This window comes from Pseudorca crassidens, chromosome 2 (assembly GCF_039906515.1).
Source record: "Pseudorca crassidens isolate mPseCra1 chromosome 2, mPseCra1.hap1, whole genome shotgun sequence".
NCBI classification, from domain to species: domain Eukaryota; kingdom Metazoa; phylum Chordata; class Mammalia; order Artiodactyla; family Delphinidae; genus Pseudorca; species Pseudorca crassidens.
Genome location: NC_090297.1, coordinates 25,786,976 through 25,802,636, shown reverse-complemented (window position 1 = coordinate 25,802,636; position 15,661 = coordinate 25,786,976). Strand labels below are relative to the sequence as shown.

The following is a 15,661-nucleotide window of genomic DNA, read 5'->3' as shown; positions in this document are numbered from 1 at the left end:
TCTGGCTGATGTCTCAGAGTTCTAAACCTTTCACTCACAGCCTTATAAAAAGAAAAAAAAACTACTAAGTAATTCAAGATTTGTCAAAGAAAGGGGAGTTCTCCTTTGATCTTCAGCCAAAAATTCTTCTAAAACCCTCCCTACTGATTTACAATAGATCTTAGAGTAACTGAACTACATCATCTTCTCTGTGGAGCCTACCAAGGGCATCCTCCTTCCCCATCTTCCGCTCTGCCCAAGCACAAACAGAAGGGCTCCTTCCCTGCTCCTACTGCATTTTATACATAATTCTACTAGAGCACTAATCAATACTGCAGTGTAATTATCTTTTCCTCTCTGGATTATCAATTCCCAGAGGTCTGAGACCCTATCTTAGTCTTTACATTTCCAATCCCTAATCTTCAAACTGAGCACCACTGAAAGTACTCAAGAAAGGTGTGCTGAATGAATAGAGAAAAAAGCTAAAGATGATAGAATATGGAGTGATCTTTATAAGAAGGAACTGTTTTACCAGTATTTTCTAATATCTACACCTTCAGTACAGTTCACAAGCTTCACTTTAGGAATTTCCCCATCAGCCAATAGTTTAGGATGAATGAATGAAAACATGGACTATAGTCTCTTGAGGGCTGGAGAAAGAATTCAGCCGTTTTGGTTTGCAACAGCTTTTAATGAACTAGGGAGAACTCAGACTGAAGGATCTGGAAGATAGTCAAAGCCTTTCAAGAGCTTTTATTCAGATGCCAAGATGCAAGATGGTATTTGAAATGCCTGCTTTTTACATTTAAATGCTGAAGGCAACAGGGAAAATAATTCCAAATAAAAAAACCAATGATTACCAAGCAGTGCCTGGTCGTCCACTACTAATTTTTATTTTTTATTATTTTTTTTCTACTAATTTTTAGACCAAAAAATCCGAAGCAAAAAAATCCCTAGCAAAAAAGGTCTGGTTACAGCCCTCAGCCATGGGGGAGACACTTTTCATGTACTGGTATGAGTCTCCTTGGACCCCTCTCTAATACTGGTTAGCCAAACCACTTTGAGGATTATCTGGTTAGGCAATCCCTTGAAGTAAAAATCTTTGGAAAAGAAGTTATCTTTCTCACCAATTTACAAAAATTCAAGACAATCTCTCAGTTTAAGCTATATTACACTGGAAAAAAAAAAGTCTCATCACATTTTTTATATGCCATTCTTTGATTACTGTGTTACCTTGGTTAGAGTCCACTGGGTCTTCTATATGAGCAATGACATTCCTGAGATAACTCTGCTTCTGCTTTTCTAGATCTGATGGTGAAAACGTCGGAATATTAGTCCTTGAACAAAGCAAACCAGGAGGAAAAACAATCAGTTAGAACCATGAATATAGTGCTTTGTACAGAGAAGACATATACAGCTGATGGATTAGAACAACTAACTCTCAAAACACTCTCTAAGATCCAATGACAAAAGACAGTGTTAGTCACGTAATATGAAGCTGCAACCAAGTATGGAGTTGAGAGAAAAAAAATAGATATAACCTCCTGTTAACAAGGCATAGGGACTTCCTTGGTGGTGCAGTGGTTAAGAATCTGCTTGCCAGTGCAGGGGACAGGGGTTTAAGCCCTGGTCTGGGAAGATCCCGCATGCCGCAGTGCAACTAAGACCGTGCGCCACAACTACTGAGCCCGCGTGCCACAACTACTGAAGCCCGCGCGCCTAGAGCCCGAGCTCCGCAACAAGAGAAGCCACCCCAATGAGAAGCCCATGCACCACAACAATGAATAGCCCCCACTCGCTACAACTAGAGAAATCCCGCGCACGGCAACGAAGACCCAACGCAGCCAAAAATAAATAATTAATTAATTAAAAAACCAAAACAAGGCATAGCAAAGCAAAGACTGCCTACTCCATAGAGACAGAAAGCATTTGTTGAGTAATTCAAGGTTAGTCAGGAAATAGTTACTTCATAGAGCCACAGAAAAACTGAATAAGATAAAGACCAAAAAGAACCATCTGGATCTGGCAATTAAAACATTGGTGACCTTGGCAAGAACAATTTCTGGCCCTCACTCATGCTGATTACACTGTACTAAGGAGTCTGTGGATGAGATAGTGAGTTTATTACTGCTCCAAGTAGCCTTAATTTCCACTGTATACAATTCACAAAGTTCCTTCAAGTCACCAAAGCAAAACAAGAAAAAAACCCCAGAAAACTGGGATTAGGGGTGGTAGGAATAAATTTAGTATCTGTGTAATCAAAAATTTTAAAAGAATCTCGTTGTAAGGAAGCCAATCTGAGTCAACCTAAAAAAACAGCTTTGCTAATTGAAAAGGCCCATGTAGAGATACTGCCATCTCCTGGCAACAAGAGAACAGATTGAAAAGGTGACCCAGATCTGCAAACTCTATAAAATTTTCTCCCCAAGGACAGTTATATGCAAGTTGGGAGAGATGGCTAAATGATTTTCTACATAGTTATATCTTAACATTTTTGTAAAAATTATTCTAACTTCCTATATCTGTGACCAAGTTTCTCCACACGCAGGGAAAGAAATCTTACATTTATACAGTGCTTTCATTAATATGTCTTTTTTTCTCTTCAAAATAACCCTGTGAGGCAGCAGGGAAGGCATCATTAGCCTCATTTTATTGACAAAGAAACCAAGGTCAGAGAATATTTGACTTGTTCAAGGTCACACAGTCATTGGTAGTCCCAGAACTTCAAGTATGCTTACTTCTGGTGCAGGGCTTTTTCCCCACACTAAGGAGAAACTCAGGAGAGGAAGAAAGCAAATGAAGAGAACCAACAGAAACCAGAATACTTCACTATACCATTACCTTGTTTTGGTTTGCAGAACAGGAATGACTTTGCCTAGTCTTTTTTCATGGACCTTCAGCTTCCCAGAATCCTTGTCAAGAACATCCTGCGTTTTTTCAGAGCAGAAAGAATGAAGAAGCAAAGATGGCCCTTAGTTATAACAAAACATCATTTATGGAAATATTCTTGAACTAATGGCTACATAGGCATACTCGTGAACCCTAGTGTGTACTGGGCACTAAGGGAGGTGCTTTAAATGAGATAATGACAGTACTCTCAAGGAAAAAAAAAAAAAAAACCCTAAGCGGTATGGACTGTTACACCCATTTGACAGATAGGGAATCAGGCTCAAAGAGGTTAGGTAAATTGTCCAAGATTTTTCAGCTCTTCAGTGGCTGACTCAGAGCTGTTTTATCTAATATATACAGCGTGGCAACCAAAGATTGAGGCTTAGGCTGAAACCCAAAGAAAGGAGAAATAATAAAATCATCATCATCTTAGTCTATTCAGTAAATGGTTAATTTAGTACTATGTACCAGTTACTGTCAATAAATTATTTAATTAATCTTTACTATACTGTAAAGTATCATTTACTCCAATTTATAGGTAAGAAATTGTGAGGAAACAGAGAAGCTAAATAATTTGCCCAGGGTCACAGTGCTAGTCAGGATTCAAACCCCAATTTATTTGAATACAAAGCTCTGCTATACAGCTTCTGAATGAAAATAATTTCATTCTGCTCTTCACCTTGAAAAATATACTTACTTTGTTTGATGAACTGGAAACAACCGGAAACCTCATTTCAAAACTTGATTTATGTGATCCATTTCTCCAGGCTGACCCTGTATTAGGAGTTTCTGAATGGTCCAAGATCTGAGAGAATACAGGTGTAGGTTTCTTACTGTCAGACATATTTTTATCAGAGACAGTTTGTTGAAAGTTACTGTTTGAAAAAGGGAGTGGGGACCCATCATAGGCAGAGTTACTGAGGCTGATCCCTTCAGATTCTGTGCAAATTGTGCTCTCATTTAGGCTAAGACCATCTTCTCTCATCTCTTCTCCAAGGGAGGAGGGTTTTTCAGTAACTTTGGATGTATCAGTCTTGTCCTTATCAAGTACAACATTACAAACTGTTGGATCAAATGGTGCAACTGTAACTTTTATAAGATTCTTTTCTAGTGCAAAGCGTCTGTTCAATGGTTTAGGAGGAGTTGGTCCATGACCAACTGATGTATTTAGTTGAGGTAGTTTGAAGAGGCTAGTGGTCTCAGCTTCTGGTCCCAAGCTGTACAATGAATTTTTCTCTTGGGGAGTATCAAGTGGAATTTGACTCCCTTTCCCTCCCTTCTCAACATTCCTGCTGTCATGGTTAGGCAAGCCTCCTCCCCAAGAAAAGTGCTCATTTGATAGGTCATCATCCTTCAAGAGTTCCTGAATCTCTTCCTCCGTGAAACTGAAATGGCCATCATCTTCCCCATCGGACAGCTCCAGCAAGGAGTCATCCAATCCGTCCTCATCCAAGGAATCCCAAGAAAATGGGGCATTGTCTTTAGGCAAAAGAGAGGTACCAGAAGACTGTTCAGAGGGCACTAGTGAGCACGGCATATCTGGAGAAATAAAAGGCAGTTTCGCTGAGGAACAGGAAATACTCTTATATCAATTCCAATCTGCTCTAGAGAGTGGTGGTGTCTTAGTATTTCAAATTCTTTGCACTATGACTTGTAACATGAGAAAGTTTTAAGATATTTAAGCTTACCAGAATCATGGAAATATATATCAGAACAATGAGATACTTTTTTTCCTATCAAAATGGCAAAAATTAAGATGACACAGTAATCTAGTTTGGTGAGAATGTGAGAAACAAGGATCCTCACACACTATCAGTGACAGTGTAAGTCAGTACAATATTTTGTGGAGAGAAATTTGGCAACAGCATTTGACCCAGCAATTTCACTTCTGGAAATTTATCTTGCAGAAGTACCTGTACAAAGGCACACAGATACATTTACAAAGATGTTCAAAGCAGCATTATTCAAAACATCCAAGTATTGGAAACAACCTGAATGTCCATCACCAGAACTGTTCAGTAAAATCATGGTACACTCATGTTATAGAATACTTTACAATTATTTAAAAACACAATGAAGTGTATCTGTATATACTTTACAATTATTTAAAAACACAATGAAGTGGATCTGTATATACTATCATGGAATAATATCTATAACATACAAACAAAATAAATATGTATGTAAAATGTTTGGATTTTCACAGTTTACACTTTTTAGAAAGCAAACATGTATTACTTCTGAAAATGAAAAACAAAAAAAACTTTAAGCATACAATAAGATAAAGAATTGTCTTTCATACTGTGTGGAGCTGCTGGTGTGATCTCTGCCTTTGCCACGAGACCAAATGGAAAAAGGGTTCAGCTCCTGCTAGCTGTTCTTTTCAGGAGACTTGTCAAAATGATTGACTCCCACCTTCCTGCAGGCACAAAGAAAATTAGAGGATCTTCTCATCACTTTCAACTCTGCTAATTACAAAGTCAACTGCATTATGCTTTAAGGTGCTCCATCTATTAATTTTGATCTTGATTTTTTTTAAATACCACGAAGTTGGATTTCGAGTCAAGAACATCAAAGAAAAACCTTTAGAGGAAAAATTATGCAACTAAGGAACTAATTTTCCTCCTCCCAACAATACTTTCTTAAGAATATCATTTGCTCTAGTAAGATGAGTACTGTCTTGAGTCCAAAGACCTGGGTTGTTGTCCTGGTTCTGTCAATAACCAGCTGTGATAATTTGGGCAAGCCACTTAACCAGGGACTTGTTTCCTCATTTACAAAATAGGGAAGGGATGGAGAACAGGGATTAGGTGATGTCTAAGATTCCCCCAAGATCTAAAAGTTATTATTATGACCATACATATAAAAGCTATAATTATGACCATACATAATACATACGATATATGTATTATGACCATACATATATACATATATAATTATGACCATACATTTTCAATACATATATAAACACAAAGAACAGGTCTGGAAAAATACAATGCAAAATTGATGACTGTCATAACCTGCGGGGGAATCCTGAGAGGACAAGGGGAGACTTTAGTATTTTACTTTTTTACTTGAATATTTATATATTACTTGTATAATTAAAACCTAGTTCTTAAATAGCTAATGACGGACCTAATCTCTAATTATTTTCTAGATGGCAAAGGTGATAGAAAGCTGATATTTACATATCACATGTCAACAGCTAAGAAGCTATAAGAAACACTTAATCACCAAACTCAATAATTGTGGAAAATTCTTGTAGCCTTTTAACTGTGAATTCTCCCCCACCCCACTTCCCTCCCTGAATTTTAGTTTTGGTTCATGCACTCTTTCAGGAAACATTTTCTGAGCTACTATCCTCACACAGCACTGAGCTAGATAATTTGTCTCTATAAGTTTTCTAAGAAATAAAGATACGATTTCCACCCTCAAGGAATGTATAATCTTCCTACAGAGACAACACTGAAAGTTACGTACCAATATGAGAAAATACAAAATGCTATGGACAATAAAGTACTATAGAAAGAGGGAATTCCCTGGTGGTCCAGTGTTTAGGACTCCATACTCTCACCGCCTAAGGCCCAGTTTCAATCCCTGGTCGGGAAACTAAGATACAACAAGCCGCGGGGCGGGGCGCAGCACAGCGGGGTGGAGCGGGGTGGGGGGAAGTACTAGAGAAAGTTAGAAGGAAATGGGAAGGATTATAGAATTTTAGAATTAGAAGGGACCTATGTAATGTATAGCATGGTGACTATAGTTAACAATAGTGTATTTTTTATTTTAAAGTTGCTAAGAGAGATCTTAAAAGTTCTCATCATTAGAAAAAAAATTCCTGTGTGAGGTAATGTATGTTAACTAAACTTATTGTGGCAACCATCTTGCATTATGTACATATATCAAATCACGTTGTATAACTTAAACTAATACAATGTTATATGGCAATTATATCTCAAAAAAACTGGGGGAAAAACAAGTTAAAGAAAAAGGCTTGTCCGTCTTAGAGATGAGATGGGACAAAAAGGGAAGAAATATTAAGCACCTGTTATAAACTACGCACTGTGAGACACATTTTACAACTCTAACCCCTCAATATAACTCTATAACACAGATCTTATCAAAGAAACTAAGCTGTTATAATTAAACTTAAGAGTTGCCATGGCTTTTTATCTTATTTTACCAATATTTCAGCAATTGGGAGACAGTTCTAGGCACTGAAGCAGGTGTCTCTATGAAAAGTAATTTCTCTGCCCAGTGACTGGGTTATATTATAAAGTGAAGTTATTTCTTTAGGCAGCAGTAAGAAAAAAGTTTACTTTTGGAAAAATTTTTCTTTTACTTAACGAAGTTTGTGGGTGTCAAGCACAAGTATCACAGGCACAGGGGTTAAGCAGCCACATTTCCGAGAGAAGCTCTTTCTGAGCCACCACCCCCACTCTCCAACTCTTTCCAAAAGGTCTAGTCCTGGGAGTTCCCAGGCAGTCCAGTGGTTATGATTCCGCACTTCCACTGCAGGGGGCACGGGATCCCAAATGCAGCATGGTGCCGCCAAAAAGAAAAATGAAACAAACAAACAAAAGGTCTAGTCCAAGCACTTGCTTAATCAAATGAAGAGTTCAATACATTTTCACTTTTGGGAAACTAAAGTTCAGAGGCATTTAGTATATCAAGTATACAGAGCTAATATGCTAGAACAAGGATCCAAACCCAAGTCTAATTCCAAAGACAATGTTTTTTCTTGTTTTTTTCTACCACCCTTGTGATAGACTTGCCCTGGATCAGTAAGCAAATGGCAGAGCCTTCTACATTCAGTACACTCTCTAATATACTACGAAGGATGCAGACATCAAAGAGGGCTTTTGGTCTCTTGGCAAAAATAATTTAAGCCACCTTATTTTGCACAGGCTTCCCTTGATTTCCTAAGTGGAATGGAATAACATGAGAAATAACTGTGAATGTGGCCAAACCTCATTGGAAGAAAAACATCACTACTTGCAAACTTTACTGTGCACACAAAGGACCACTATTCTTCATAACCACTGAAAGCATCAATTCCTATGCCACATGACATCCACAGGCACAGAGCTGGCTCTTCTGAGCTTCTCTCATAGAATGTTCCAATAGGTCTAGGAGCAAAAGCATGCAGAATACCATATACATATAACATTTAACTTTCACAAATCATTCTCTTCACAATTTTATTTCCTCATTTTAAAAAATACTTTTTATTATAATTTAAAACATATACAAAAACAGCGTAATAGTATAATGAATTCCCACATACGCATCACACAGCTCCAACAACTATCGACCCATAGCTAACCTTGCCCCATCCACTTCCCCCTTTACCAGATTATTTTGAAGCAAGTCCCAGGAATCACATCATTTCATCTGTAAATAACAAGAATTCCTCATCATAAAATATCCAGTTCATATTTCCAGCTATTTTATAAATGTCATATTTTTTAAGATAAAAAAAAACCAGTATCCAAATAAAGGCCATATATTGCAATCGGCTGATAGGTCTTGTGAGTTTTTTAATCTACAGATTCCCATCTTTTTTTTCTTACAATTTATTTGTTAAACAATAACATAAATTGTGTATGGATACATATATATACATCATTAAATAGAAATAAGGAACACCAAGTTCAGGATAGTGACTACCTCTGGTGGTGGGGAGGGAAGAGGAATGGCAAGGGGGTGTGAGGAGGTTCAATTCTATCTGTAATGTTTTATTTCTTTAAAAAACATTAATAAGAAAAGACCTAAAACAATAAAGCTAGGTGGTGGGTATAACAGTATTCGTTATTGTTACATGGTATAACTATAATTTTTATATGCTTGAAATATTTAATAATAAAAACATTTTAAAATTAAGAAGTCAGTGGGGAAAGATACAATGATTATATTCTGAAGTTTCAAATGTCTTCCCTTGTAAAATAGGGACCATCACAGTACCTACCTCATAAGGCTGTTGCAAGAATTAATGAGATCATGAACATCAAAGTACTTAGCATACTACAGGCACAACGTAAAAGTTAAATTAGTAGTGGCTGGTTATTATTTTACCCCACCATCATCATCTTCCTGACCCCTGAAGAGTCAGTCAGTCTTAAGATAAGCACAGTAATGGTAGGAAAAGATTGTTAAACCGATAGGAAACTTCCCCTGGTCCCTGCTTGTTAAGAAATTATTCAGTATGCTCTAATCCCTTCTAATTTAACCCAGCATCTTGTCAACCACACTGTCACAATAAATTGGTTAAAGATGAGGCCGTATGGACATTTGAAATATCAGGCAAATTCTGCAAATTAACGGTCACTGAAGTGAGACACTGGACTAAAATTCAGAGACCTCTGTATTTCACTTGAAGTCTCTGAACCTCATACAGATGAGAACACCATTCTGAAAAATGGGGGATAATTAGTCACTGTTAACTTCAAACACAGATTATCATGAGGATCAAATGAGGGGATGTTTATGAAAGCATTCTAAACCTAAAAGCCTTATACTAATGAAAGTTGATATTTAATAAATCTGCAAGGGAGGAAAAATAATCCCGGATAAAACTGAAGTTCTAAAGTGAAGTTCCACAAGACAGCCTTAGTACTTCCCTGTCTGCCATTCCACCATCACCTGCCTTTCTTGGCACTTGCTTTGTAGTGATCTGAAATATGAGGATCTCCTTATTTTTAAAGGAAAAATATTTTCACCATCTCCCAAGTCTATCTCTTAATTCTCTGCTCCCCATCCCTTCTGTGACCCTATTCTGTCCTTCCATGTCTCTCTCACCTGTCCACCCCCCTCTTCACACTTCAGTTTACCACCCCCTCCCTCTGTTCTCTAACCTCCTGGTTGCAACTTCAGAAACTGGCTCCCTTTCTATTTTTATCGTACCTAAGAAAACCTACTGCCTTAAAGCACAAAGCCTTATTTTATTAAGGCCACGAAAACTGCAACACCAGACACAACCGCACATCCCTCTTTCAAGGCTCTAAAGCCAAGACCATTACCAAGCTGGATCTGACAGGTATGGCCAAGGGAAAGGATTATTTCCAAGAGACCGGACTTCCCCAATGACCTTTAATTTCCAACCTTTCCTACATGCAATACATGTGAGACATACAGCACTAAAGGCACTCAGTAGGCTTTATCACTCCATAAAACGGCCATAAAGTTTAATCAAAATCAAACTGAACTGAAATTATCTGAGAATTCTGCAATGCCCTTTGCCGTAAACACTGCAGGACAGAAAAACGACCCAGGACTGGAAATCTCTGCTTGAGATAACGTTTCGCTTAGATAAGGGTGCCAGGACATCATCCCACATGGGCATAAAGACAAAATACTTCCCAGCTGCAGCAACAGGTTTCTTTTTAAAAAGAAAATGTCTTTTAAATGATTTAGATAGGTTTGCTAAAGCTTGAAGCCTCTAACAAATCCACAGGAAACGAGGTCAGGTTGGGGCAGCAGGAACGCAACTCAATCACTTCCTCTCCGGGGCCCACCCTGCAGTGCCAACTGCCCGCCCTCCAGCCCAGGAAGGAACCGGTGCCGCCTCCAGTCCTACAGCGCTAGGAGGAAGGGGAATCGCAGTTCACCCTTCGTAGGATACGGCTTGTCCGCCCCCAGCTCTCCCTCAGAAGCGCTGCGACACGGCATCGCCCTCGGGGCTGGGCCTTCGCACTTCCCGCCTCCGGCTCCCCTCCTCCCAAAAGACCAAGAGTTCCCGCCTCCCGGGAAAGGCGGGAGAAGCGCGGGGCTTGCTGCCCACCCCTCCCCCAGCAGGAGCAAAAGCGGCCCGCCAACAGGCCAGCGCAGTGCACCCTCACCCTGCGGATGGCTGCCCACCCCACACCTCAGCTGGACCCGGGCCTCCGCTCCCCCCTGGGGCGGCTCAGCCTCTCCACCCCCCAGCCCCCCGCTCGCAAGGCGCGGCCAGAAAGACCGCGATCTTCTGCCTACCGACACCCTCCCGGCCCCGTGGGGTAGAGGGCAGAAGCACTCCCTCCATCTCCACCTCCAGCCCCCCCGCCCCCCCTGGGTAGGGAGAACGGACCTCACTCCCCCTCTCGGGTAACCAGACGGCCTCCCTTTGCCTCGGCAGGGTGAGGGGCATCTATCGCCCGCCGACGTGGAGGTGGGGGGCAGAGACACTCCCCCCCCCCCACCGCCATCACCTCAGAAACGACAACAAGCCCTTCTCCCGCCAGGGTGCGGGCCTCTCAACCCCTCAACAGGGCGGACGGCTTGCGCGGCCCTCTGGAGAAGCAACAGGCGACCCCATCCCCCTCCCAGCCGAGGAACGCCGACCCCCTCGTCCCTCAGCTGTTCACCTCCAGAAGCCGGGCCCAAGCCTAGGTGAACGACTGCACCTCACTCCGCCCCCTGCGCCATTTTATCGCCCCCTCCCCGACCTCCCCCACCGCGAGGCGGCCGGGCCAGCGCCAGGGGGAGGGCAGACAGGCAGTGATTGGCAGGAAACCGCCCCGCCTCTCAGAAGGTTGTGCCCCGCGCAGGCGCCGCAGCTCCGCCCTCCGCACCGCTTACCCCACCTACTGGCTCCACCCCTTTTCGTCTCATCGACCGGCTCGACTTTTCGCTGCTCCTGACTCTTTCCTGGCTGCTGGTAGGAGGACAAGGGTCCAGGCCGAGCAAGCCGAGCGACGAGTTCAGCTGATGCAACCTAACTGGACCTGCGTGACAGTTCCCGGCACGCGGCGGCGGCGGCGACCGAGAAAGGGGCGCGAGTGCTGGGCTCAGGGCGGGAGACGGAGGGGACAGAGCCATGGGGGACGCTCTGAGCCCTGAAGAGAAGCTGCACCTTATCACCCGGAACCTGCAGGTTGGGCCTCGGGGTTGGAAGTGCGCCGTTGGGGACTGGGGGCCGGAGGTCCAGTGATCCTGAGCCCCGCTACGGGGTCATAAGTGTGTGAGGCCGGGGACTCCGCGCCGAGGCCGCTCTGAGAGAGATTGCAGTCCTCACTGCCCGTCGGTCAGTCCCACAGAAATCACAGTAGGCTCACCTCCAGTGTGCAGTTACTTGTGTTGAGCCAGGCTTCGAATCCAGGGCTCCCACCCCACCCACCCTATTATGTGCCAGGCGCGGTGCTAGGCGCTGGGGGATACGTCGGGCGGACCCTGCCCTCCCAGAGCATGTCTGGAGGAAATCAGACGTTTAAAATGACCCATAATCCAAACATTTAATTACAGTCGAAACAAGTACTGGAAGGTACATTACGCGGAGATCTTTCTTGAAAGGAAGTTTCGGGGGAGGGCCGGGGGCAGTGTCAGGGAAAGCTGAGGAAGTGACCTCTAAACTGCGCCCTGAAGGATGCGGATCACTTCTTCACTCCACATGTGTTCCTGCTGGTTCCAGGCACTGAAGGAGTAGAAGTTAACCAGAATACTGGGGGCTAAAAACGTGTCAGGTAGAAGGAACCCAGGTCAAGATCCAGAGGGAAGAAAGAACCCTGTGGTTCAGAGAGAAGGCTAACTTGGCTGGAGTAGAGGAAGCAAAATGCAGACCAAGCACTAGGAAATATTTATGTTGCTCATTCCCTTGACTCAGGCCTCTACTGTCACGCTGCCTGGAAGGCCTTTCTTGGCCACGTTATTTAAATAACAAACCGCTGCCACCAGAACTGCCACATCCCTTGCTCTGCCTTTTGTTGTTTCTCCATAGAACTTACCACCATCTGACATCCTGTACATTTTACGTGTTTGTTTAGGAGGCACAGGCAGGGACCAGGTCATGAAGGCCTTGTAAGCTATGTTTAACATTGGGGTTTTAGAAAGGGCAGTGGTTACATTAGTTGGGCCACAGCTTGCTTTTCTTTTTTTATGAGATACAAGTAACATATCATAAAATCCACCCTTTTAAAGTGTGCAATTCAGTGGGTTTTTTTTTTTTTTTTTTTTTTTGTGGTACACGGGCCTCTCACTGTTGTGGCCTCTCCTGCTGCGGAGCACAGGCTCCGAACGTGCAGGCCCAGCGGCCACGGCCCACGGGCCCAGGCGCTCCGCGGCATGCGGGATCCTCCCGGACTGGGGCACGAACCCATGTACCCTGCATCGACAGGTGGACTCACAACCACTGCGCCACCAGGGAAGCCCAATTCAGTGGGTTTTGATGTAGCAACAAGGTTGTTCAATTATCACCATTATTTAATTCCAGAACATTTTCATCATCAAAAATAACCTGTACCCATTAGCAATCACTGCCCATTCCTCCCATCTCCCCAGCCCTAGGGAAACATGAATCTGCTTTCTGTCTCTAATTTGCCTGTTCTAAACATTTCGTATAAATGGAATCATAATATGTGGCCTTTTGTGTCTGGCTTATTTCACTTAGCATAATGTTTTCAAGTTTCATCCATGTTGTTGCACTTACCAGAACTCTATTCCTTATGACGGCTGAATAATATTCCATTATATGAATATACTATATTTTGTTTCTGCATTTGTCAGTTGATGGACATTTGGGTTATTTTCACTCATAATTTGATCTTAACCAGAGATTCTTGCATGCTTCCCCTTAGGCAGATCCTTTGTTTCCTAATCTCTCTCCGTAAAATAAAGAGAGGTTGGGAAGAAATGGCACACAAAGCTAGTGGCATTGACTTACTCAGGTTTTAAAGGGTAAGTGATATGACCTTTCCTTGAGTAGTGGAAACTCTCCAAGTATCCAAATAGTCAGCGGCTCAGAGGATCAGCCTCCAGCTGGCTTGGAACACAAGATTTTAACAAATCCTACTAATAGGTGATTCAAACCAGCAAAACAATTTTTGTCTTTCATGGCTTCCAACAGCCCCCCACAAACCATCACCTGAAGAAACACTAAAATCTTTTATCAGCAGCATACTAGCCTATTAGGATTTTTCCAATATTGTCTTAGGGCAAAAGGAAATTATTATTAAAGTATTTAAATAGGTGAATGAGTTAATCAAATTTTGGTTTTTAAAGACCTCTCTGGCTTCCTTTTGGGACATGGATTGGAGAGAACAAGAGTAGATATGGGAGACCTGTTAAGAGGCTATTACGGTTATCTTGGTGTGATCTCTAATGATGGCCAAGACTAGGTTGGTGGTGTAGAGGTGGAAAGAAGTAGGAGGACTTAAGAGCTGTTTCAGAGTAACTTATGCAGCTCAGTGAATGATAGTACCATTTATTGCACTGGGGTGAAACTAAGTGAAAAAGATGGTTGGGGAGTGAGGTAAGAAGGTGAAATCCTGAGTTTAATTTTGCACGTGTTGTGTTTGAATTAACTGGGTTGATAACAAGTACATGTATATAGGTGTGAGCAGGAGATTTGGTAGTTGCTAGCTCATAAGTAGTAATTGAAGCAACTGAAGAGGATCAGTTAGGGAGAATGTAGAGTAAGAAGAGAAGAGATAGGGCCCCAAGGATTGCTATTATTTAAATGATTAGGAAGAAGAACAGCTGCAAAGAAATCTGAGTCCCAGCAGCCAGAAAAGTAGGAGGAAAACTAAGACAGTAAAATAGAGAAAACCAAAAGAGGAGATTGTTTCGGGGGGAGTGAGGACTAAAAAGTATTCACTGAATTTAGCAACACGGAGGCCATCTGTGATCTTAGCAAGAGCATTTTCAGTGGTGTGATGCTGTGTAGAATTCAGACTAGAAGGGGAGATAAGGAATGGAGAGCAGAATAAGAGACACCTTTCAAGAAATTGGCTGTGAAAGGAAGGAGCATGAGCTAAAAGTAGACGGAGGGGAAGATACGGTTAGAGACATGCTCCATTCCCCTAACATCAGTGTCTGCACTGGAGTGGTACTGGCAAGAGCACCGGCTTCATTTGGCTGTCACTCAGCACTGAGAGCCTGGCTAGACCTCCCTGCTGACTCTGAGCCTGGACCCTCAGTGAAACATACCTTTGTTTTCCTTGTCACAGGGTAAAGGATGAGCAAGGTGGGGCACTGGCATTAAACCAGCTCTTCTGCTTCCACAACAGGAGGTTCTCGGGGAAGAGAAGGTGAAGGAGATACTGAAGGAGCGGGAACTTAAAGTTTACTGGGGGACAGCAACCACAGGCAAACCACATGTGGCTTACTTTGTGCCTATGTCTAAGATCGCGGACTTCCTGAAAGCAGGATGTGAGGTAAGAACTAATGTTATAAAGCAAGCAGTTGCCCTTGGGCAATGGCCAAAAGAGAGACTTAACAAGACTTACCTCACTTGTTTGGAGGTACTTGGACGAATTCACATTTTGATGGCCCCTTATCTCTTATGCCCAGGTAACAATTCTGTTTGCGGATCTTCACGCGTACCTGGATAACATGAAGGCCCCATGGGAACTTCTAGAACTCCGAACCAGCTATTATGAGAATGTGATCAAGGCAATGCTGGAGAGCATTGGGGTACCCTTGGAGAAGCTCAGGTTCATCAAAGGCACTGATTACCAGCTCAGCAAGTAAGTGCTCAGTCATCCACCCTCCTTGTGGCTCTGGTGCTCCTAGCTAGTTACAGGCCTGGGGAGTCAAGGATTAGAAGTTGTTGGGCTCTACCTGTTAAGAACCATTAAAAATTGTATACACTCTGTCCTTTTAATTCATCCATCAAAAATCTACTGACTAGTAAATGCCTCGGTACCATACTGTTTGCTGGAAATATAAGTGTAACCACAACAAAGTCCTTGGCCTTGCAGACCTCACAGCATATGGGAGAGTGGTGAAAAACTCAGTCTCACTTTCTCCTTCCAGCCTCAGCAAATAATGATAAAAGAAATGTGAAAGAAAAATTTATATTTGTAACATTAACATACATATAATT

General features: G+C 42.4%; 2 protein-coding genes across 12 annotated transcripts in view; one reads left to right on the top strand and one right to left on the bottom strand.

Moving 5' to 3' along the window:
- S100PBP (S100P binding protein) overlaps positions 1-11,357 on the bottom strand; it is a 31,836-nt gene extending 20,479 nt beyond the window's left edge. Inside the window, exons 1-7 of one of the 9 annotated variants that reach the window (XM_067725319.1) lie at positions 11,208-11,288; positions 8,834-8,889; positions 8,218-8,259; positions 5,171-5,287; positions 3,566-4,407; positions 2,821-2,906; positions 1,213-1,316 (exon numbers count right to left, since the gene is read on the bottom strand). In XM_067725319.1, coding sequence (XP_067581420.1) covers positions 1,213-1,316; positions 2,821-2,906; positions 3,566-4,405 — 1,030 coding nt within the window. In that variant the 5' untranslated portion in view covers positions 4,406-4,407; positions 5,171-5,287; positions 8,218-8,259; positions 8,834-8,889; positions 11,208-11,288. The other 8 variants (XM_067725325.1, XM_067725316.1, XM_067725318.1 and 5 more) reach the window with 8 other exon arrangements.
- Positions 11,358-11,490: 133 nt separating this feature from the next.
- The window catches only part of YARS1 (tyrosyl-tRNA synthetase 1), a 30,671-nt gene continuing 26,500 nt past the window's right edge, over positions 11,491-15,661 (top strand). For 2 of the 3 annotated variants that reach the window (XM_067725315.1, XM_067725313.1), the window contains exons 1-3: positions 11,492-11,716; positions 14,844-14,990; positions 15,127-15,302. In XM_067725315.1, the coding sequence (XP_067581416.1) occupies positions 11,660-11,716; positions 14,844-14,990; positions 15,127-15,302 (380 nt within the window). In that variant the 5' untranslated portion in view covers positions 11,492-11,659. Of the gene's footprint in view, positions 11,717-14,843; positions 14,991-15,126; positions 15,303-15,661 lie in introns of all 3 variants that reach the window. The other variant, XM_067725314.1, reaches the window with a different exon arrangement.